The sequence below is a fragment of the Fukomys damarensis genome, unplaced genomic scaffold (assembly GCF_012274545.1).
Source record: "Fukomys damarensis isolate Sample0158 unplaced genomic scaffold, DMR_v1.0_HiC HiC_scaffold_24, whole genome shotgun sequence".
NCBI lineage: Eukaryota > Metazoa > Chordata > Mammalia > Rodentia > Bathyergidae > Fukomys > Fukomys damarensis.
The window spans coordinates 6,899,708-6,922,955 of NW_022900936.1; the positions used below are offsets into that span (position 1 = coordinate 6,899,708).

Below are 23,248 nucleotides of genomic sequence, written 5' to 3' on the forward strand. Positions count from 1 at the left end.
GTTAACCAATGGCAAACAGTAGGGCAAATGAGGATGAAAAGGCCGATAGTGAACCACCACGACACCCTGAACTCAAAGCACAGGAAGTAACAAAACAGATCAATCAGGCTCTAGAAAAGTTCATAACAGAAATAATTTCCCAGATAACCATAGAGATAGTGAGCAAAATGGAAGTCGTGATTCGAGACTCTAGAGCAGAAACTGACAAAAAAATACATGAGCTCAGGACCATGATAGAAGCCATGAAGGCCCAGCATAAGAAAGATATGGAAAAAATAAATGCCCAACACAGGAAAGAAATGGAATCCATAAAACACATTCAAACAGATATCCAGGAGATTAAACACTCCATTGAAAGTGTATGCAACAGAATAAAAGAATGCGAAGATAGGCTCTCAGATATAGAAGATAAGATTGCAGTCAGTGACCATGAAAAGAGAGGTCTCTTAAAAACAGTATGAGATCATGAGAAATTGATCCAACAACTCCTAGATGATGCAAAGAAGAATAACATAAGACTGATAGGAATCCATGAAGTAGCAGGAGAAAATACAAATGACTTTAAAAAGCTGTTCGCAGAATTAATGACAGAAAACTTCTCAAACAGAGGGGAAGAATTTGACATTCAGATAACTGAGGCATATAGGACCCCAACTAGCTACAATAAAAAAAACATCTACACCTAGAAATATAATAATCAAGATCCCAGAAACCCAAAAGAAGAACAAAATACTATAAGCAGTAAGAGAAAAGAAACAAATCACATACAAAGGAAAGCCCATCAGAATCACAGCAGACTTTTCAACACAAAGCCTTGGGGCAAGGAGAGCCTGAAATGAGATATTTCAAGTACTAAAACAGAACAACCTCCAGCCTAGACTGATGTATCCTGCAAAACTCTCTTTCAAAATGGAGGGGGAAATAAGACACTTCCACAACAAAGAACACCTGAGAAACTACATGAATACCAAACCAGCACTACAAGCAATTCTAAACAAGATCCTAGAAAAAGACAATGAAGGCAACAGCACCATGAGTCCCAACAGAGCAAATCAAATAGGCAAGGGAAGAAATTAAAAGGAGAAGGTGAAAAAGTAAAAAGAGTCAACAAAAGGCCAATAGCATGTCAATAATAAGTCAGTACATATCAGTTATAACCAGCAATGTCAATGGCCTCAACTCACCAATCAAGAGAAATAGACTGGCAAAATGGAATAAGAAGCAAAATCCAACAATATGTTGTATACAAGAAACACACCTAGTGCAAAAAGAAGCCCATAGACTGAAAGTGAAAGGATAGAAAACAATTCTCCATGTGACAGGAGCCCAGAAAAAAACAGGGGTAGCAATCTCATTTTCAGACAAAGTAAATTTCAAACCAAAACTGAATCTAGTATTATTGCTGTAGGACGGTACTGTATCATACCTCTGTGAATGTAAAATATCTAGTACCTGCTTTATGATACATAGTAGGGACCGTTCTTTATCAGAGCTACATTTAATGATATTATTCTAGAATGTTCTCTTACTAGATGATGATTAAGAGTCTCTTACCAGATGATGATTAAGAGGCTAATAGAAAAAATGGTGCCAGGTACCACAACAGCAACAGAACTTTGCTGTTGTCTGGACATTATTCTTTTCTTTGTTTTTTTTTTAATGGAATGTGCTGAATGTCTATAATTTTGTTCAGATGACTGCAGAACCTGGAAAAGCTGTTGCTGCTATCGATGCATAACATACTATTATTAGTCTTTCTATATCTATATCTATATCTATATCTATATCTATATACATATATATATGTATATATATACACACACACACATATATATATAAATTGAATTTTGGGCAACATTAACGGTGCTGCCAACTTTGGAAAAAGTCATCCCAATTTACTATGTTGACTTGGCATTGTACAGAAATGGACAGCCATATTGGTCTAGAAATGTTAATTTATTTTTATTTTTTTTCCATGTGTACAGGGGTAACACATCATACTAAATATGTAAGGTCACATCTACGTGGGTTTGATTATAGAAACTAATAAAGTATTCTCTAAATAATGAAAAAAAGAATAAGATAAGAGTATAAGAGTGAGAAGCAATTTAAATATGTTCAGGGACCATTTTCATCTCCAGAATTAAGGATTATTTTAATGTTACATCATTGCCTTTTCTCTTTTACTTTCCTTTTTAGTTTTATTTTAGGATTCCCTATGTTTAATGTTCATACAGAGATTTCTTTAACTGAAATACCAAATAGTTTCTTTGGTGTGAAAAACTATAATAGTACACAGGATCCTAATGAGATAATTAATAATGTGAAATAGGAAGTAAAGGGCTAAAGGTGTAGGGAAAGTGGGAAGGGTGGGGGAAAGGTAATAAGGGAGAGGAAAAAAATATGAGAAACTGAAAAAATGGAAATAAAGTGTTTGTAAATGGGGAGGGGAGGAGGGGGTGAAGGAAGGGCAGGGACAAGGGGAAAACATGAGAATCAAGACATATTATGTAAAGGTACAGAACCCCAATGATGAATGTAATTTTATACCTAGATTGTACCAATAAACTCAATAAAAAGAAAAAAGAAAAAAAAACAACAACAACACAACAAAAAACTGAGTTGAACAGCCAGACACAGATGCCTTGGTGATTGTTGTATGTCTTTCTTTACTTGGAGCATAGAAACATAGGGTGACTTCCGGGGACCCTACTTCAGGGCCCCTGTTCTGACGAAATTAGCCAAGAAACAGAAATGTTTATAATAATATCCAGGCCGGGCAAGGATATTGTGCAAAGGGTACTTGTAAATCTTGTGTAAACCCTGGTGTGTATAGATTAGAAGTCCCTTTTTGAAAGCCATTTGGTAGTAGATTTCAGGAGTCATGAGAAGTCCAAATCCTTCACCCAGTGATCCTACTTCTAGTAACCTACCTTAAGATATCTGATACGCATACAGAAACATCTCTACTCCTGAAGATTTAGGGTTAAGTTCATCGTATGGACTTTTGGCCATCAACACAAAAATACGCAGAAATGCTTGGGTCCCTTAAAGCAGAAAGCCAGTCAGATATTTAGATTGAGCTCTTAAACCAAAATGTGCGGTGAGAGGCATTGTGTGAGGATGAACGACGAAATCTTTTGTTTCTGGTTTCCAGACTAGCTGTGGTGTTATTATTCTCAGAATTTAAAAAGTTAATAAACCAGACAACCTATGTACTCTGGCCATGGAAAAAGAAAGCATTAATTTAGTCTTTACTCATTTAGAATCTGTGATTTCCTTAAGAACGATTGTGCTGAAATTTCCTAGTTAATGGACACAAACAAAATTATTAGGAAGTTCTGTGTCATGCCATTGCATGGGTCAAGCCCAAAGTCATTCTTTGGTATAATTTTAAGATGTGAGTGAAAGAAACAATTTTTTTTAACCTCCTCCAGCTATATGGGTTTCTGGCTTCCTGAGTCCATTCTGTCTGAGCATTCAGTGGGTGCAGCCCAGCATCCTGCCTAAGAGGCACAGCAGACCCTACCAGGTGCTCCGCTGTGGAAGGGAGGTCTTCTGTTGTCTTTCCTAAGGATAGTCCAGGTTCTCATTTGCTAGGGAAATGGACGCATGCTTAGTAGTAATTTCCCTAATCAAAGAAGGTGCTCCCGATCCCCCCAAAAATCAGAGTGCCCTACAAAAACAATAAGATCCAACTACTGGCAATTAAGGCACTCCAACATATGACTACCTCTGGTCTGCAGAAAATCTGAGTTATTCATCTTTACCAAAGAAGTTATTCATCCTCACTAAAAGTTCCTTTGAATTTTTATAACTTCAGGATCCTTTTAATAACACACTCATTTTATATAATAATATCCAACTGTAATGCAGTGCATAAGCCTCCCTTCCAGACCTGGCCCCCAAGCCCTCCTCTCTCCCTCATTACAGACCTGGTCTGTAGCAGGAACTTTCATCTTCCTCTTTGCGTTTTACTGCTAATCGTAAATGTTATGAGGAGTTCCAAGCAGTTTCATTTTGGGAAAGCACACCCGGCGATCTTGATTCCATTCGGATGTCAGGCTCCGTTTACTGTTCTTGGCTTCAGGAGGGTAGTTCGCCAAGCCCTGCTGGAGAATCCACTGAGGTTCCGTCTATTGGCAAAGGGCCACCGCTGTGCCCATGTTTGCAGTGTGTGTACAGCAGCTGCATCCTGAGCTTGGCACTCTGTGTGCGGGAGATGGTTGGCCTTTCTGTGCCCCCAGCTGCAGGAGCACTTTAAGCATCCAGCTTGGAGCCCAGAGGACCCAGCACCTACAGCTTCAGGATGACACATCTCTAGGAAATGCCTCTTATGGGATGTAGCGACACAGAGGGTTGGCAGGAGCCTCAGGAAGTTGAGTGGCCCTAGCAAAGTGGACATGGAATAAACCTATAATCACACTGGAGCTGGCCCAGGGCATGAAAAGTCAAGGAAATAAGAACCAGGTAGCTGTGTCCCAAGGAGTCCTAGCAGCCCTTCTGTTGGATGAGCTCCTATAGGGGCTGTTTCCGGCTCGACCATCAACCCAGGTGACCTGGTCATTTTATCAGCCAGAGGACAGTAACAACGAGGACCTTCACTGCCCTCTTGGCTGTGTTAGGTGTCTTCATAGGGCTTTTCATCAGTTCATTTCCTTAGAGCTATGTTAGTTGGAAGGCAAGGCTCAGAGTCTGTTTGCAGGAGATCTTGTGCCGGGACACCTCAGATGGGTACTTTCCTGCCAGGCTAAAAAGATGCCCCATGGTCCTGGGGATCTGTGAGGAGAGCACCCGAAACTGAGTTGTGGCAGGTATTATAGCAGAGGTGGAACCAACATACGAGACAAACACGCTGCCTGTGGAGAAAGCCATTCCCTTGCCATTTACCCAAACCTCTTGGCTCTGCGGTGAGGCTGGATGCACTGCTATACATGGGTGAAATCATGTACACAAAGCCAAGCTCGCTTTTCCACACACGCCCACGTCTCCTGGTACAGTTCAGAGTTTGCTGAGCCCTGGTGACCCCCACCAAGGGGGCTGTCGCTGCCTGCACTCTGACACTGTTGACCTTACCTCTGAAGGGGCCTTTGCGGCCTTGTGTTACCCACTGTCCCTCCTCTTGATTTCCCTGTTCCCAGATTTGATTCCTGGGTAAGAATAGAACTCTGGCTGTGGTTTCCTTGGATTTTCCAGTATAGCTAATGTGGCATTTTAATCAACAGGAATCCAGTAAATAGACACTTGTCATTTAAAAGTCCTCCACGCTCGCTCACCGTTATCGTTTCAGATGCTTGGGGATGACTTCTTTTTTTCCATTTTTTAGGAAAAATAAAATGCATGGAAAAGATTTATGTATTTGGTTGGGGGAGGGGGAAATTAAACTTCTCCTAATAGTTTTTAAATTAAATTTCGTACCGGTCCAAATCCTTTCCTTCTCCACCCCTTCCTCTGATATTCCCTCACTCATTAAAGCAAAGGATTTTGATGGTATTCACAGGGAAGCTGATTTACTGGAATAAAGAAGTTCTTTAAGTTTTAAATTCTGGACCATTCCCAGTGTCTGAACCCGGGTTTCAGATTTTACTGGCATTTTGTTGGCAGGGCCTCCTTTGGAGCCCTTCCTTATTTGAACGTGTTTCCTGACACCTTTGGCGGTATGGTGCTGTGTTTTTTAAATTTTTAAAAAAGGAAAGGTTTAAATAGAAAAGCATATACAAACATACACAGAAGATTGATTATGAGATGTCAAGCAGAATAAAAGGGCAGTAAAGGCTCTCAAAAATGGACAAGTGGAAAACACTCACTTTTTTAAAGGGCCTGAAAAGGTGGGAAGAAGACAGAGACTGCAAGAACAGAGGGAGACGTTGCAAGGAACCCACTTCTCCTTGCACAAGTGTCCCTGTTGGGTGAGAAGATGTCCCTTCCCACTACACCAAGCTGTGGTCAGTACTTCCGGCCAACAGGGAGGAGGCAAGGATGGGCTGACTGGACCTTGTACCTGTGGCAGCAGCCCCAGAAGCAAATTCTGCCTCCTGGGCCTGAAGGAGAACAGGAAGAAAGAGTATTTCCCAGAGACCCAAAGCTAGGAGGGGCACTGACTCCTCAAGCCAGTGTCTTACATAGTGTGGAACCCTAAGACTGTACCCATAAACAAAGGGATAAGGCTAGGACTCCACTGTCTCCACTCTCCTTTGCACCATCCTGGAGACATTAGCTTATCCACAAGGATGAGGGAAGTCCATTGGAGACACAAGGACCCAAATAGGAGCTAAGCTCTCTCTTTGCAGATGATGAGATAGACACCTGGGAAACCCTAGAGAATCGGTGACGTCCCGAAACCTCAACAGTAGGAAGATTCAGTAAAGGAGTGATAGAAAACGTCCTGCCACCACTGAGCCAGAAACCAGCTTCCCATCTCACAGAGACCTGGAAGAGATGCATAGAAAATGGACCTGGTGGGAGGGCATGGAAAATAACCATTTGAATGAAAATCTGTTATAGAACTGGATTCCGAACCTGGTTTAATTCATGGGGGCCATAAACCTGGCATATCATGGAGCAAAGCCCTGCATTAAAGAAAGAGGCCCCTTGTCCCACGAGTGAGGAGTTAAGCTAGTGCTAAGCTTCTTAGGTACGGGCTCTGGCCGGCTGGCGGCTCCCTGGCAGCGTGGTGTCCACAGGAGGCTCTGGAGTGAGGTCGAGCCACGCAAGGGAAGAAGTGATGTTCAGGGCAGCAGACCAGGAAGAAAGCTCTGGGTTTGAGGCCAGCCAGCAGGGCAGGAGATCTCCCTGGTGGTCTCCTTGCTCAGATGATAGTGGGGTGGAAAAGGGCCAGGGAGGGGGTGCTTCCTGGCTGGAGGAAGGGTCAGTGCCCTCACATTGCTTTGTCCACTCGGATGCTTGAGGCCCCATGCTCTGTGGTCAGGGAGTCCTTCTTATACAGTGGACCCTTGAGTTACAACCGGCCCAATGTGCAAACAACTTGGGTGATGACTGGAATTTTAATTTTGACTTACATCCAGAGTGCTGGCCACTTATGCTTACAGATGGTCTCAGACACACAGTCAACCATCACAGAGCTCTGTAGGAACATTACACATCCCTGCCTGTGCAGGTCTCACTGAGAAATCCTGGGCCAGTGTCTCTCTAAGGATCCTGAGGTCTTCTGTGTGCAGGAGAGAGACTTAGATGGCTGTGCAAAGGAGCCTGAGCCTGCACAGACCGACTTGAGTTACAACCCGTCCTTGGGAACAAATTGAGTTTGTAAGTCAAGGGTCCCCTGTATTGTTTTACATGAGTTTGGTGAGAAAAATTAACATGCTTGAAACAGGAAGTATACAGACTAGGGAGAACAGCCACTTAGAGGTGCAAGGCAGAGCCAGTCAAGTTTTCCACACATCAGGTGATGTTTAATTTTTAAAATTTAAAACAACTGATTAAAAAAAAGAATAAGAACTACCTTTTTAGTTTATTAGTTCGGGGTAAGTTTCCAGAACTTTCAAAAAAAAAAAAAATAAAGCCAACCAACAAAACAAACAAAAAACCTTGTAGGCCCAGTTCTGTTAAATTTACACATGTATTTGAACAGACTAGTGGTGTTGCTGCCTTTAGATTTTACTGGGATGAAGCTACTCTTCTGCAGTGAGTCAGACCAGCCTTGTTCTGCGATTCCTGCAGGCCATGCAGCCTTCACCTCCTCACTGGCAAAATGAAGCCACAAGTCAGGGACAACCAGGAAAGTCGCTGGGATGCATCAGTCAGAAAATCTGTCTCTCATATCAAGGGCCCGGGGCACGATTGAGTGCTCAGGAAGAGGTACCTTTGGGCTGTACACAATCCAGAACCTTAAGGTTCTTTCCAAAGATCTGGAAAAGCCATCTGTACTGGTAGCTGAAGAGACCCTTCCTTACTCATTGATGCATTTGTTGGCGAGACCTGGGAGAAATCTCAAAGTGACAGAAGATGGTGCTGTGTTGGCTGGTGCTTGCCTGTTGTGATGCCAGGAGAGTCACAAGTGGGGTGTGAGTGTTTGTTTCCCTTAGATTGAGTCGTATTTAGTGAGGAAACCTAAAAACACTCCCCAAGATGACTGTAAACTGCATGAACTGTAAACTTGTACTAATAAAATTTAAAAAAGAAATCAGGAGTCGCTATGTATACAGAAAATAACTAGTTAAAGGATATTGTGGTATGCATTTATGGTAGAACAATAAAATACCTAAGAATGAATTTAAGAAATAAGCAAAATCTATGTGAGGTGACTTTAAAATATCTCAGAAAGGAAAAAGTTATTTAAGCAAATTTAGAATCCATGGCTTAACTTCACAAAGATGTCTGTTCTCAGGTTAATTATAAATTTAATTCACTTAAAGCATTTTTCTCAATAGAACTAGACAATAGAACTCAATAGAAGTAGATGCCAAAATTAGTCTAAACAGTAAATATGAAAGAATAGCTAGGAAAATCATGAAAAAGAAGAACCAGGAGAGATGGTGGCTTCACTGGATTTTAAAGCAGGCTGTGAAGTCTCTGTAACTGAGGTGTGACATTGGCACATAAATAAATGGAGAGGCCAGTAGAAGAGGGATAGGAAGTTCAGAAGTAGATCCAAGTACATAGAGAAATATAGTATGTAATACAGGTGAGACTTCAAATCCTGAGGACAAAGAGTAGAGAGTCTACTGACAACAGATTATCTAACTAATGGTCCTGAGACAATTTGACGGATATTTGGAGGGAAAAAAGTTAAAGTCACACCTTATTATGGTTTGGGTCTAGATGTCCCCCCAAGCCTCATGTGGTCACAGGCTGGATCTAGAGCGTGTGACGCTGGGACTGATTCCCGATGTGGTGCCAGGCTCGGGCACTAGGATGAAGGGTGCGAGTGCTGCCCGCCCTAAGTAGTCTGAGTCAGATAAAAGGGCAGGGAGACGCTGTGGACTCTCCTCGCCTCTGCTGCCTGTGCCCGCCATGTCGTTTCTGCCCTGCCTCTGCCATCCCAGCCTCGGAGCCAGCCGACTACGGACTGAACCTCTACGAACTGTAAACCAAACAAACCCCTTCCCCTCTAACTTTGGCTGTCGGGTATTTTGTGTCAGCAAAGAGAGGAAAGTAACTAACACACACCTATACCATACCTTTCATCCTATAGAAGAATAAAGTCCAAAGGGATCAAGAATCTAAATCTTGGTAATGAAACGCTCTAGGTACTACTAGAAATAAGTGGATTAAGTCCTGTAGGACCCGGGCACAGAGAGAGGTTCTTTAGCTGTGATACAAAAATAAGAAGCAATGAAAGAAAGATCGACCCATTTGACTTCAAAAAGTAACTTAAAAAATCAAAAACTTTTGCATGACAAAAAACCCAAAAAATAAAAAACACCATAAGCAAAGTCAAGTTAAAAGACAAACGGCAAACTGGAGGAAAATATTTTCAATGAAAGATCACAGATAATATTCCCTAAAATATAACTAGTTCATTGTGAGCACGCACACACACACACACGCATACTGGGGCCCATTGGTCAGGATGTAGGGAGATGGCGGTCTGGTACCTGGCTGGCCCAGTGGAGAGCGGCATGTGGCGGTGTCTGACATCGCTAAGTGCATTTACCATCCGACCCAGCACCCCATTTCCAGCACCCTGCAGATGCACCCTAAAAGGGTAAAAATATGCGTGAGTCCGCTGTTGCTTACATGGTGCTGTGGAGAGCTACCTGAGCGCCCTTTCAGAGAGCACTTGGACAAGTGTGCTGCACCTCCACGGTCCAGCACACTCGGCTGGAGGAAAGACGGAGGAAGCTCTCTGTGAAGAGATGGAGGAATGCTCCTAGCTTCTGTTACACGGGAAAGGAGACCGCGCAGTGTCTACACCGTGGAAACTGTCTGCAAGGAAAAAGAAACCAGAAATGAATGGGATTCAGAAAAGAGTGGGGGAGCAGAGAAAGGTGGGGGAGTGTGACACATCTCAGAGTATACTTTTCTGTATAGTTCTAACTCTTGGGACCAAGTTAAGAATTTTTTAAAAAGAAACAAGGATTGGTGGAGGGAGGGACAGCAAAAATGGAATACAGAAGTGCAGTTAACCCTAACCTGACTTCAGACTTGTAACATAAGCACACTATAGAGTAGAAAATCGAACAAACTTATGCAAGTGTTCGACATAATACGTGATTATACACCTTAGGCTAAAGATGAAAAGAAATATAAGCAAACATTGAATTCTGGCTAGTGTGTTTCCTACAGCAGTATAAGCCAGAAAGGTTGAGACCACTTTCTGTGTATTGTAGCATTGCAGAAATAAGTAAATACATTGCAGATAATGGGAACCAGATTTCTCCCGATCGGAGAGAGATTTTGTGACTGTAGAAAGGGCAAGGCCAGAAACCTTCTGGTGTTGGATTGGAATTGGAGTTTTCAATGGACTCCTTGTTTCAGAATGGATGGATAGATATATTAGAAAGAAATGGTAGATAGATATAGATGATACAGATGAAAGAGAGGGAGAAGGGAGAGAGGGCTGCAATTTATGGTCCTGCCTCAGCTTCCCGGAGTGCTTAGATCATACATAAGTGTGCGATTTTTGGAAAAAAAAATACTGTTCTCGATTAAAGGAATCAGAGTTTGGAGAAACTGAATCCAGGGAGAGGCTGAGAAAGTTCAAACAGACTGCAGAAAGTCTTATGCGAGAAAATAGGAAAGTGACAGGGACGTGTTGTAGGAGCCAGGAGCCAGTGTGAAGGGAGCTTCGAGGGGCCAGATCAAAGTTCGGGTTTCACAGTAAATAATATAGGAAGGTGGAACCTACTGAATAAGAATCTATTCAGTCTGTTTTGATAGAAATAAATATGTAAGTGATAAAGAAAAAAAGTTCTTCCTTATGATAGAATCCCAGTAAGTAAATAAAGAAGAAATAATAGCATCAGAAACATCACTATTTGGCACCCACAAAATGAGTAACTGACTCAAGACTCATGCATGGATGGGAAAACCAGCAGGTTGAATTTTATGTTGAACATACTTATCTTCCCGTGGTGTTTTTTGAGTACAAAGGAAAAATGGTGGCAAAATCAGGCACATTCCCATGATCAAAGGATCAAGCTTTACACCACCAGGAATGGGATAGGCCAACACTGGGGAGTCTCCTCACACCCTTCTCACCATCGCTTTTGTGCATTCACACTTGTATTAGTCACTTTTCCGTTGCTGGAACAAAATACCCAACACCCACAATTTAAAGGAAGAGAGGTTCATTTTGGTTCATGGTTTCAGAATGTTCAGATCATGGTTGCTGGCTTCAAGGTAAAAACGGCATGGTAAAAGGGCATCACAAAGGAAAGCTGTTTAACCCACAGCACACAGAAAGCAGAGAGGGAATCAAGGAAGGGAGTAGCCAGGGACAAAAGTACATCCTTCCAGGTCACACAGCCAAGGGCCCACCTGTTCTGTCCAGGCCCCACCTCCTGATGGCACGTTCAGCTGTGAACTCATCAGTGGGTGAGTGGCCTGTGATCCATTCACCTTCCCAAAGCCCCCCTCTCTGAACACATAAGACTTTGGGGAACATTTAGATCTAAGCCACAATATCACTAAAATTGCAAACCCAAGTCTCATCATGATGAGATATCAGATCATCTGAATTGGTGACCATTTTATAAAATGCCAGCCCCCACTCTTCAAAAAATTTCTAGATCATGATAGACGAGACTAAATAATTGAGTCAGGCTAAAGTAGACTAAAGAAATATGACAACTAAATGCAGGAGTGATCCTGGATGAGATCCTAGGCCAGAAAGAAGACTATTTTGCTCTTAAAAAAAATGATTAGAATGAATAAAATGAACACACTCTATAGATTAGATCAGGAGTTGGCAGGCTGGCACAGGGGAATTTTAAGGGCTGTGACACTATTCTGTGTGCCATGGCAGTGAGTACATGACATGAGGTGTGAGTTATCAGAACTCACAAAATGTACACCATAAAGAGTAAACCCTAATGGAAGCTGTGGATTTTAGTTAATAAAAATATGTCAGTATCGGTCCAGAAATTATAACACATATCACACTATGCAGGAGGTTAAGGATAGGAAACTATGAACTCTCTGAACAATTTTTATATGAATTGGAATAATGTTCTAGAAGATAAAGTTTATTCATTAAAAAAAAAACCAGTAGTATATGGTGACATGTGAGCAGTATATGAAATTCAGATTTCTATGTCCACAAATCAAATTTCATTGAAGCCCAGGTCTGGCTGCTTTTGTTCTTGGACAACAGGATTGAGTCACCACAGCATAAACATTAAGACCTGCAAAGTCCAAAATATTTACCTTCTGACCTTTTTCATAAGAAGTTTGCTGAGGGCTGGGGATTTAGCTTAGTGGTGCTACTGCCTGCCTTGCAAGAGCAAGGTCCTGAGTTCGATCCCTGGTACCAAAAAAAAAATAAAAGCTTGCTGAGTTCTGGATGACATCATAGCGTTGTTTCAATGTTGAGTTTCTGCTTTTGACAATCGGGCTGTGGTTCTGTGAGCTGATAGCTTTAACTTTTAGGGAGGACACATTATGGATAGATGGACAACAGATAAAGCATATCCTCCTTAAATCTGGGTGCTGTGTGAAGGACCCTGTAGGAATTCTTTGTGCTGTTCTCTCAACTTTAAGCCTGATACTTCGAAGCAAAAGGTTAAAAACCAAACAACAATATAGCACGGGCCTTAGAACCAACCAGAACTTGGTTTGAGTTTCTGATCTCTGGCTGTGCAGCATTATGGAAGTGGTTTTGCTTTCTGAGACCCATCCTCATCTGGAAGGGAGAGGCTGCGCAGTTGCCTGGGGCTTACGGTAGATCCAGCCCAGGCTGATATGTCTGCTACACCTGTCAGGGTGCATATGGTCCATATGGTCGGGTCATTCCAGGGGACCAGTTGAAACCCAGTGACTTGCAGGAAAAGTCTCCAGACATCCATCTTCTGACAGAACCATGGCATTCCCCAGAGCAGGCTCTCTTCATTAGTGGAAGGTGCTGTTGCTTGCGCATGCTCTCCACCCAAATGACAGAGGTAGTTATGAGATCTGGCCAGCCTAGAGGGGTTTGGAAGATCGTGCAGTCCGGAGGCTCCTAGGGGAGGCAGGATCCAGGATATGGTCTGAGTCCCGGTCTGCTGTGGTGTGATTAATCATCAAGCATCTAGGATCAGTGCCATCGAGGAGGCGTGGCCACGGAGGTGGCCAGTAGCTGCAGGAGCCTTGCCTGCCTCAGTTTACCCTACTTCCTGTCTCATCTGTGAGTTCTGTGATGGGAACAGTCAGAGATGGGAGGTCCTCGATGTGCGGGCATCCCCACTGGTGGTAAGAAACAGTGCTTTACCTGAATCCAGAGGACTCCTTCCTGACAGCAAGGAAATGACTTAGTAGCGGGGTGTGGATGCTGTTATGACGTTGTCGGTGGGGGAGATGATACCTTAGAGTGACTGGCATGCTAACAGACAGGGAGATCAAACAGGCCCTAGGAGGGGGCCGCCCTGTAAGCACTGTTTTGTGCAAGTCGAGGAGGGGAGTTGTTCTGGGGAACACCACAAGGGAGGGTATTTTGGTTTTGCCTTGGATAATTCAAATTTCCATTTTCTCTCTCAATGACATGTTACACACCAATTGAAAAGGGGAGGTGGCCTGATCTTCACCAGACCAAAAGGTTGCTTTGATGAAAGGCTGTTTGGGGCTTTAAATATCAAACCCAGAATATAGTAGAGGAATCCATTAACCAACCTGATGTATTCTGTTCATCCTGGCCAGTGCTGTCTGTAACTTGCAGGTGAAAGTCAGCCAAAGAACTGGTTCACCTAGCTGTGCATAGCTTTGCTAAATGGGTTTGGAGACTGAGATCACAAGTGAAGGGTTAGCATCCCCAGTTGTTAGAATGGCCTTAAACTGAATCACCTGAATGCTTACCAGCCAGAAACTTTATAGGATAACAAGTTTAAATCATCGTATAATTCTGTCACCATATTTGTTAATGTGTGGCCTGTGTTTGTCTCTAAATATATATACCTTACAAAAAACTCACCCACATAATAAAAATGTCTATCACTATACATCTAAAACATCATTTTATAAGCTCCAAAATAAAAATGTTCAAGTATCAGGAACTTATCTTGGAGAAAATACCTATGTGTATATATTTTTTTCCCATTAAGTTTATTGGTACATTTAAAGCAAACAATATAGTTACATTTATCATTGTCTGTGTATATTTTTTTTTAATGGAGAATAATTCTGGAAGAACACAGACTTAATGAGAAGAAGGACTTACCTGGGTGACTTGTTTTCTGCATTTTGGGTATTTCCTAGCAATTTATAAAAGTATATTTTCGATCGTCATTGCAGTCATGCTGTGTTTAGGATTTGTATCCTGTGACATCACCTAATGTTACCCAGTGGCACTGGCCCCTGTCCCTGGTGGCTGTTGGGTATTTTTCACTTGGGGAGGCTATGATTCTTTTTCCTTCCTGTCATAGACCATTTGGATTGCTCCTGATTTTTCACATTGTGTCAGTAATCTGCTGTGAGTAGTTACGCCCTGGAGTTGCTTTGTTTCCTTGTTGGAATACTCTTCAGGATTCAATTATGGAAGTGTAGTCTTGGGTTAAAAGATTCCATTTTTAAGGTTGTCAGTCATATGAACAGACTGGTTTTAGGAGTTTCTACAAACAGGTTCTTGTTCGTTGTTTATAATAAAACCAGCATTGTAGTTAGCTGTTATTGGGTCTCTTTTTTATGATATTCCCTTTATTATAGCAACTGGGTACTTTAAACCTTTTCTTACATCAATACCTTTATTTTCCTTATCCCTTTTAATTTTAATTTTTATATTTTATTTCTATGTGATGGGTAACTTGGGGAACTGATACATATACATGTTGCATCTTGATTGTTTTGCTCCTCTTTCTCCCCCTCTTCCCCGGATTCCCTTATTCATTTTTAAAACAGAACTTTTGACCTTATTCCTAGACATATTTATGAATAGTGCATTACAAATATTATATGTAAATGTAAAAAAATGCTTTTTCACAAAAATCAATTTTTGAATTAAAAAGGAACCATACCCCTCCAAAAAAAAAGTTTTTTAAAAAGAAAAAAGATCCTTATACAGTCACTACTAACATTTTGTGAAATCGCCACTCTCTTTTCTATGAATTCACCTACTTGGAGTAAAAGTATGTGTCATTTTTCTATATTGCCTTTTTATTTCACATTTTCATAGCAGTCATTTCTTCCTCATTGCTATGTGGTCTTCCTGTCATGTTTAATGGTACAAATTATTCCATTGATTTCATGTCCCATAATTCAGTGAACTGTCCCCTCATGAACCGTTAGGCCATTTGCAAGTTTCTGCTTTTATGGCACAGTGGTAAGTGTAGACTGGGTTCAGATCCCCAAAGTGGAGGGACTGAGTCTGAGTTTAAATTTCTGTTGACCCAGTGTTTTCACTCATTCCTGTTTTCTGGGTTGGTCTTAATTGTCAAAACTCCATTTTTATTTTATTATTATTATTTTTTTTTTTTGAGACAGGGTCTCATTATGTAGTTGAGACTGACCTGGAACTCACTATGTAGCTCAGGCTGGTCTCTAACTCAGCGATCCTCCTGCCTCAGCCTCCCGAGTTCTGGGACTACAGGCATGCACCACTACACCTGGTCTCAAAACTCCATCTTAATGACCACATGAAAACCAGGGTGTTGCGTTAGCAGAGCATTGGGGGACTGTGATGTCCTCAGGAACCAAACTACTCACTCGGGGGCCTTTGGTTCGCAGAGTGACCCTGGGGGGCTCCAGAAGCGCCAAGAGTGCAGGTGGGGGCTTCTCTTGAGTGCCCTTGGGTACCACATAATGCACGCAGCCCCCACTCACAGAAGCCTTTTGTGCCATGGCCTTTGCCAGGTGGGAAGGAAAACTCGCAGAGGCCGGGAGGTAATCCTCATGTAACCCCTTCTTTTTTCTCTCCCCTTTTTCTTTTGTAAGGCCATCATCAAGGGAGGATGGAAATGCATTTATGGTTTCTTTCTTCTGTGAAAGCAAGCTGCAGCAGGTTCGTTTTCAAAAATGCAAAACGGACGGAGTTCATAAACGCGTCTTTGTTGACCGTGAGCTGTGCGGTTTGGGCCCCAGAGTTATCTCCGATAGCACAAATAAGTCTGGCGGCCTCCAGTTGTCTCAGCAAAGCATTAGCTCCTCCCCCGCTGTCTCCCTCCTCGCAGATTTCCTCTTGGCCTTCGGCAGCCCAGACTCGCTCCTCTCATTAATATGCCCTGTTAACTGCTGCCAAACCTCTAGCAGTTTAGTGCGAATGCTCCCTTAATCATTTCTCTTTGTTCGAGAAGTCTGGGTCGGTTTCTGCACACCCCCTTCCTGCGCCCCAGCCCCAGCCCCAGGCCCCTTCCACCATCACTGTGGCTGGCTGGGGCATGACTGTCTCCTGACCACATGTTTATTTAGAGAACCTCGGAGAGCGCTTGCCACGCAGAGGGCCTCTGCGGTGGGCTCCAGGTGCGAATTCCCCCCTTCTGCCCATCCCTCTCCAGAGCCCTGGGCCTCAGGAGCCCAGGTGAAGGGTGCTGAACCCAAGAGAAAGCAGGGGTTCTGGAAGATAATGTTAATTCCCTGTGTGGAGGAAGAGTCCCTCTTAGGGCTCCCTCCCGGTCTGAACCAAGAAAAGCACGCTTTATTCCTGGTGCCTAGGGTTGTATGGGCATACTCGAGCTCAGTGGGCTTTCACAGCATCCAAGAGAAACACCCGTGGGGCTGTATTTCACGTGTGGTGGGTGTGGACTGGCCCATGCCGGGGATCCTGGGGAGCCCTGTCCCCACCTGGGCCAGAACCTGGCTCCTCTTACCCTAAGCGGGGCCTGCTAGAGCAGAGCTCTCAGGCCCTGGGGCACAGGGCGGGGATGTGGTGCGGCTTTGCTTTTCTGCTCCTGAGGTTTTTCCTTCCAGTACTGAGTGCCAGCCAGTCGTAAAGTTCCACCCGCCCAGAGGAGAGGCGAGAGCCAGTGCAGCGCCAGCTTTCTTCAGAGCTCAGGCGTCTCCTCCCAGGGTGCTGTGGACCTCTCCAGGGTGATTATTAGAAACTTTACGCTCAGAACACCAGCTCTCCCTCGTGTCTGCCCTGCTGCTCCCCCCAAAGCAAATTGCCACGCAGAGCGGGCAGGCCTGGTCCCTGCCGCCACATCCGGCCACAAATGCTGCCAGCAGCCTCTGCGAAGGTGGAGGAAAAACTCCCGACGTGGAGTGAAAATGTGTAGAACTGAGTTTCTCAGAGAACGTTCTCAGAGTGAGGGATTTTGCCTCTGTGTGTGTGTGTGTGTGTGTGTCCCTTTCATTTTTGGGGAAAAACCCAGCTAAGTTTGACCTGCTAGGGGGAGATTAGTGTGCTTTTCTTCCTGTCCCCAAAAGGAAAGTTTGTATTCTTTTACATGAAACCATTTTTAAAGCAGAACTGAAGCCTAAAATGATGCAGGGTTCTCTTGAGCTCTCAGAAGGTGTAGATTTATTTACTGTAGTTAAAACATAATTAGTTCTCAGGGGATAGTGTATCTTTTAAACGGCTTTATAGCCACCATATTGGTTTTTCTGAATAATCAGAAACTTCTGTTATGATTGTGTACCAGCGTTCCAACAGAAACACACCGTAAGTAGAAACAAATGTTGGGATTTGCCAGTTGTCACTCGAAGAAGGTACACACGTCAGAGGGAGAGAAAGAACTTGATCAGATCCTCAAAAAAATATAATCTAACCAAGTCTTAAACTGAACAACAGCTCAGGCAAGTTCACCTTTCCTTCTCATCTGATAAATCTACACCCTTTTTTGTCATTAAATGACATTTTCTTCATTTTTACTTCTCAATCATTTTCTTCATAGAAACTAGAAGGAAGCCAGGTGTGGTGGTGCCTGTAATCCCAGCACTCAGGAGGTCGAGGCAGGAGGATCATCATAAGGTCAAGGCCAGCCTGAACTACGTAGTGAGACCCTGTCTCAATAAATTAATGAATAAATAAATAAATAAGCTAGAAGGAGAGTAACATCCCTGTACCTGTGCATCTCTACGGATTGTGGAAATCCTCAAGTTGGCCCTTCCTGGGCCACACTTGCAGAGGTGCAGACAAGCCCTGCCCACTTCCTGTCTGCGCCGGTGGCCCAGCCGCCTGTGTCTTGTTCTAGCTGACCGGTTTTCCCACCGTTTGCAGGTTGATGTTGGAGGTGCCACAGGAAATGGGTTTAATAGCCATCGCAGTCCGGCAGACTCAGGGCAAAGGTCAGTCATCTTTTGTTATCATTGCCGTTATTTTTCTTTTCTAAAATCTGTGATCCGGTGGCCAGAGAGCCTGCTGATTGTGTGTGCTAATCCCTGGGAGTTCGAATTGGAATCTGCTGGGTGTTCACGCTCGCTGGAAACAGGACAAGAGGGAGAGACCTTGGCAGGAAGATTTTAGCCTTAGTGGAGTGAAGTGATTCTGTCAAGCTGCTGGTCTGCTGATCACTTGACATTTCCAGTGATCGCTTTGACATCCAGGGACCGGACACATCTGTATCCCGAAGATCCTCTGGGAGGTCTAGAACAAGCTGTATCCGAAGGGCAGTCGGGGAGAAGGGCTTCCCCCGCCCGGCCCCTCCAGTTAGCGCTGGTTTGTAGGCGTGGCCCTCTCGCAGTGCCCTTCCCACAGTGACCCAGAGAAGCGGAGCAGCGTGTTCCCTCCACCTGTGCGTCATAGGCAGGCGCCAGAGTCCTGCAAAGCTGGGGGCAGCTCCTGGGCCCCGCACCTCACACCCCACAGCACCCGGTCTCCACTCCCTCGTGTGCTTTCAGCCCTGGGGCTCTTTCCACTTTCTGAGAAGCAGCAGAGAGGAAAAAGAGATCTGCTGCTTTCCACTTCTTGCTCTTGAGCAAAACTCAAAAAGAAGAAAAAAATTATTTTACCAAAAGCTATAGGACTCAGTACGATGTGTTTTTAAAAAGCATCTAGAAGAACTTTGATTCACAGTATTCCTCACTTGACGACTTTGCTTTCCTAACTGGACGACGAGTAACAACTCAGAGTTAGGGTCAGGGGTCAGCTTTTACCAAGGACTGTACTGAGATGGAATCCGTACACCAGAGTCCCCCATGGGAAGCGAGCAGCTCTGGGTTTTAGTGTATTCTCTGGATTGTGCAAATACCACAACAGGGATTAAAAAGCGGCTCCCAACACTTCCGGGATGAGAGCGGGTTTTTTCCGGGGTCCTTACCTCTATTCTCAGTCTTGACCGTCTGGTGAGAATGAAACCCAGGGCGATGTTCAGACGCTGTTCGCTTTAACCATCAGGGCATAAGTGCTGTGCTCACAGAGGTGGGCATTGTGCTCCTTCTCGGAAAGGGTTTCAGCAGCTTCTCTGACATTTTGAGGCTTCTTTCTTTGATTGAATGACCCAGAACGTGCAGGTGTGTGCTAAGCGCACGTGACTGAAGGGACAGCTGTCATGAGCGGCTCTGGCCTTCACAGGACTTCCTTGTGAGGCAGCGCTTTGCCAACCGGCCTGTCTTCCAGGGCGAGGGCCGAATGCGTGGCTGAGCCCCTTGGGATGCGCCCTTTCTACCGTGCTGGTGTCCGTCCCCCTGCGGTCCCAGCTGGGACAGAGGATTCCGTTTGTCCAGCACCTGATGTCCCTGGCCATCGTGGAGGCAGTGCGGTCCATTCCCGAGTACCAGGTATGTGCGGTTTAAATACTAAGTCATCACCTCCTTTTTGAGCTTGCAGAATTTGGCTTGTTTTGTTTGCGTATTTGGTGGATGGGGCTGGAGCTGCCCCTTGCCCTTTGCACAGCTGGCAGCAAAGTGTCCTTGACGTTTCACAGCACTGTCAGTTCCTCCGGCACACTGCTCCCCGAACCCACTTCCGGCCTCCTTGTCCCGTTCTCCACATCCTGCCCTGAATACGGTGGGCTGGATGGAAAACACTGCGTCTTCTCATCTCATGGACCCGGAAGCCTTCTCGTTTCCTACCTCCGTTTACCACCGTACCCGCTCTGCACAGCCTCCGTTTGTCTGTGGTTGGGCACCGCCTCCCTCAGCTATAAGGACAGATGTGCCCGCGTCACTATTATGGCCTGATGCCTTGGTCTCAGCCATGAGAAGACAAGGGGAAGACAGCAAGGAACCCAGTGCCTGGAGCGTTTCTTCTACTTCCCATGTGCCAGGTCCCAGAGGTTCCTGGGAGAAGCTTATATTCTTCTAAAAGGAGCTCCCTCCCCGCCTGCCTCCTGCCTGGGGCTTAGGTCAGGTTGAAAGCAAAGCTGTCATCTTGATTCCTCAAGCAAAATGTTAAAGCGGAGCTCCCAGAGGACACAAGGGCTGTCACCGGCAGTTAAATGATGGGACGGTCCCTTCCTCTCCAGGCCCCCGGGATGTATCCTGTGCTCACAGCGTACGTGCGTCTCCGCTGCCTTCGGTGCTCCCTGCACTGTGTGAGGTCACTGGCACCTGTGTGCTGGGATCCTCACACCATTGCTGCCCTCTTGGGCCCCATCTGCAGCTCCCTAGCTGGACTTCCCCTTGTAGGAAACGTCAGAATGGAAGAGTCTATCGTGACAGTGGCCTTTTTAACCCCAGTAGCAAGGTAACTGGTCTTAGAAAACAAATCAGATACTGAGCCTAAGATGAAGACAGCTTGTTTACCTGAGCCTCCCTAGCAGAGTTCTTTGAGTTCCTGCTGTGTGTCAAGGCGGTGCCAGGTGCCGAGGCTGGTGGGGAGGCAGGAAGCCGGCCCTTCCTGGTGCCCCTGAAGGAGCTGCCCCAAAGGTCTCGTCCTGTTTGCAGTCGTCCTTGTCAGCCTTGCTGGCCTGAGGCAACTTTGTTTTTTAATTGAGTTTTTAAAATTTTCATTTTGCTCTTTGATTTATTTATACTTTGGGGTTCTTATCTAAGAGAAGCCATGCCATGTTGAAGCTTGTGTGTCTGAATTGGGTTTTTGACACCGCCCAGTTGGCCCGTGTGGAGGAACCACTAGATGTCAGCCCCAGTCCGGGAGTTTGCTTTCCTGTGGCCTCCTCTGGGGCATCAGATGTCACAGTCAGCCCGCAAATCCAGACCGTTCCGCGCAGACCTGTACTGTGATGCTGCCACTTCCAGAGCCTGGATGGCCTGCGTGGGGCCCTCTGCTCCCGTCTGGAGTCCCCTCCCTCCCCCACACCTGCTCCTGTCCTCTGAGGCCCCGCAGGATGCTGTCCCCATGCACCGGCTCAGCTCTCCTGCTGCAGAAACTCACGGCCCCGAGGGTCCGAGCCTCACTTCCGGCCCTGACTGTCGTGTGTCCCGCGAGCTCCCAGCTCTTTGAAGCGGGACTCGTTTCCTCACTTCACGTCCTTGTCATTGGACTGCCGTGTGCGTGTGCAGGAAGATGAGCCCTGGCCGCTGCCTCTGCTCCCAGCAGACTCTGGTCACACTCCCTCAGGCCGTGACATCTGGATGTCTCCCCACGATGTCTGAGGAACATCTGAAGAACAGTGACAGGAAGAGCTGTGGGAAGGCGAGGACGGCTGGCCACATGGCATAGCGTTAGGCGCCCTTCCTGATGCCCCTGGAGGAGCTGCCCTGAAGAAAGCTACCACTTGTAGAGAGTGTGACCTGTGGCGGCCCCTGAGCCTGGCGCCAGGAGCAAGGGGCATATGGAGCGGTGCAGGGAAGGCGCCCAGAGTGCACGGGGACCGGCCCCGGGGGTGTGGAGGCCAGCAGCAGCTTCGCCTCGTTGAGCATCGCCAGGGGCTTCCTTTACCCATGCCTGGCTCCTCCTGGCAGCAGCGCAGGATCTGAGAAGCCTGGTGTTGTGGCGCCCTCCTGGGCTCATCAGTCTCTGCTTCTGGACTTAGGTGGAGGTCTGGGTGTCCACCCCAGGCCCAGCTGCTGTGACCAGGGCACAAGCAGAGCCCCTGGGCCACACCCCCTGCAGGATGGAGTAGCACGGGCTCGTGACTAGCGCAGTCCCCCACCCAAGCTCACAGCTGCCAGTTCTTCAAGGCTTTCTGTAATAACGGTAAAGGGAGCCCCTCCTCTCTGACTGTTGCATTCAACCCCAGCTATTTCTACCCGCCCTTGTGGACACCCCTTCATCAGGGCCATCTCTCCCTGTGACATGAGCTTCTCAAGGGAGAAGGACCTGTAGTACTGCCCCCTTCCCACCCTGCGCCCTGCACCCAGATGTGATGGGTTCCCCGTGGTGGTTTTCTTGATGCTAAGGTAATCGATGAACTGCATTCCCAGCAAGGTCTTCTCAGGGTGATAGAGCAAAAGTGGAGGTAGGGGAAGAATGCTGGAATTTATGCCACATGTTTTCTGGAGGCCTCTCACCGGCTACCCACATGAGGTACTTTAATAGTGGATCACCCCAAAGACGTGATTGGCTCTCTGCAAAAGGAGAGGACGAGGCCCATTCTGTTAGCTCTGCATGTCTTCTGCTCGTCTTCCTCTTGCTTAGACGGTGCTGTCCAGTCCCTCTGTGTCCTGGGATTGCTTAATTAACATGCAGATTTTCTTCTAGGATATCAACCTACGAGTGAAGTGGCCCAATGACATATATTACAGCGACCTCATGAAGCTTGGTGGAGTTCTGGTTAACTCGACACTTATGGGAGAAACATTTTATATACTCATTGGTAAGTTTTTAAAGCTTTTCCCTCAGCAATTTTTTACATTAATGAGACAACAAAAATTAAAATAGTCTATCCTTGCCAGGCGTGGTGGTGCACACCTGTAATCCCAGCACTCCAGAGGCTGAGGCAGGAGGATCACCATGAGTTCGAGACCAGTGTTGGCTATATTGTGAGCTCAAGACCAGCCTGAACTACATAGTATAACCATCCCTCAAAAAACCAACCTCCAAAAAAAGTCTATGCTTACCTACATTGTCATATGATAGAACTGTTTCTCTGAGCCTCACAGTCCTAAACCATGGTGGGTATGTGGAGAGGACCAGCTTGGTTGAAAGCACTTCTAGGGATTTTTTCTTTTCCTGTCTGTGGCCGTGGAAACCACCAAATCGGAATCACATCAAGCAAATGTTTCTTGCCCCCTCCACTCCTGCTTCTTGTGGAACTTGAAATAGTGGTATACAGAAAGTTAATTTCTAGGACAGTTCCCCCTCTGGTTTTATATCTTTTGTTTGTTTGGTTGGTTGGTTTTTTGTTTTTTTTTTGTTTTGTTTTTTTTTTTTTTTTTGGTT

The 23,248-nt window shown here is 45.4% G+C and overlaps 1 protein-coding gene across 2 annotated transcripts in view; it reads left to right on the forward strand.

The window, feature by feature from the left end:
• Hlcs (holocarboxylase synthetase) overlaps positions 1-23,248 on the forward strand; it is a 169,628-nt gene that overhangs the window by 141,608 nt on the left and 4,772 nt on the right. For both annotated transcript variants that reach the window (XM_033755967.1, XM_033755968.1), the window contains exons 6-8: positions 18,245-18,312; positions 19,583-19,743; positions 22,568-22,682. In XM_033755967.1, the coding sequence (XP_033611858.1) occupies positions 18,245-18,312; positions 19,583-19,743; positions 22,568-22,682 (344 nt within the window). The remainder of the gene's footprint in view (positions 1-18,244; positions 18,313-19,582; positions 19,744-22,567; positions 22,683-23,248) is intronic.